Source organism: Trichinella spiralis, assembly GCF_000181795.1.
Source record: "Trichinella spiralis strain ISS 195 chromosome Unknown Scfld174, whole genome shotgun sequence".
NCBI lineage: Eukaryota > Metazoa > Nematoda > Enoplea > Trichinellida > Trichinellidae > Trichinella > Trichinella spiralis.
The window spans coordinates 1-1,375 of NW_003527113.1; the positions used below are offsets into that span (position 1 = coordinate 1).

Genomic DNA, 1,375 nt, shown 5'->3' on the forward strand with positions numbered 1-1,375 from the left:
GCAGTCATCATGGAATTCAAGTATGACTTTATGAAATGTTTTGAATCTTTATTATTAATATTATTTGAATTGCAGGGAACTAGTAGACCGACGCGATATCATGTGCTGTTTGATGAAAGCAACATGGATGCGAATGTAATGCAGTCGATTACATACTATTTTTGCCATCTATATGGTCGATGTGCTCGTTCTGTCAGTATACCAGCACCAGTATATTTTGCAGATTTAGTTTGCGCCCGTGCTCGTTATCATATTCTTGCAGCATTGTAAGTTTGATTAACTTATTTAAAAATGAATGAATTATTGAATTTATTTTTTAGAAATTCTGGGCTAGTGGAAAAGTTTTCTGATGAGGACAGTAATGGTACTAGTAGTAGTTCCATCAGTAAAGCTGAATCCGTGAAAACAGAATTGGCTAATATAATTGCACTTCACAAAAGAGTTAAAAAAGTCATGTACTTTGCATGATCTGTATCAGCGATGGAAGCGTATTTTAGTCTAGTATAATGTTTAGTGTTTATTCGTAAGCACTAAATATATTTGTGATTGTTTTCATGTTATATTTAATTCTCTCTCTCTCTCTCTCAATCTGTGTGTGTATGTGCGTCCATATGTGTATTTTTCTTAATGTGTTTCTAGATCTTAGCTTTTTGTTTGACAGATTGTTGCGTTAAAAATAATCAGTATACATCATATAATGAGTATGGTTTAAAATCTGTGCATTACACTTATTATGATCAGTTATAAATTCATTATAGCATTCATATTAAATGTATAATATTGAGGTGAAGATGTTTGTTTGCATGATAAATAAAAGAGATCAAAAACAAATATTTTTGTATAAGCATGTAAAAAGTTGGAATAAATTGTTATAAATGATTTAATGTGAAATAAGCGGACAGTTTTGAAATATTTTGTTATTTCTGTTGCTTAATATGTTTAAGAGCACTATAATATTTCCGTCCAATACCAGCGCTATTAGTCCAATACTAACCACCATGAATATATGCAGTATTTCAGGGATCATCGTTGGCACTGCATGGGAGCAGCAGCAAAGTAACTAAAATTGATTTAAAAAATTTATGACGCAAAAGTACTTGTTCATACATAAATAATTGAAGAAAATCAATGAATGAAATGTGCGTGTGCTTGCATATGAACAGTACTGTTTTCAGAAGGCTTCGTCTAATGCTAATTGCAGATATTTTTTCTCATATTATTGATTGTTGATTTTTGATGATCATTTAACGGGCAAATTGATAATCATTTTTTTAAAGAAAAAATGAAATTAAGTTTGATTTTACTTTTGTCATGAGAAACCAATTTGTTTTGTTTGTTTTATTTTTTTTCATTGGAAATATTCTCAAAATCAAAA

General features: G+C 30.0%; 1 protein-coding gene across 1 annotated transcript; it reads left to right on the forward strand.

Moving 5' to 3' along the window:
- Positions 1–9: 9 nt before the first annotated feature.
- Positions 10–789, forward strand: Tsp_14503 (eukaryotic translation initiation factor 2C 3). Its single transcript, XM_003371001.1, has 2 exons — positions 10–266; positions 321–789. The coding sequence occupies exons 1-2, from the start codon at positions 10–12 to the stop codon at positions 466–468; spliced, it is 405 nt and encodes a 134-aa protein (XP_003371049.1). The 3' UTR covers positions 469–789.
- The last annotated feature ends 586 nt before the right edge of the window (positions 790–1,375 follow it).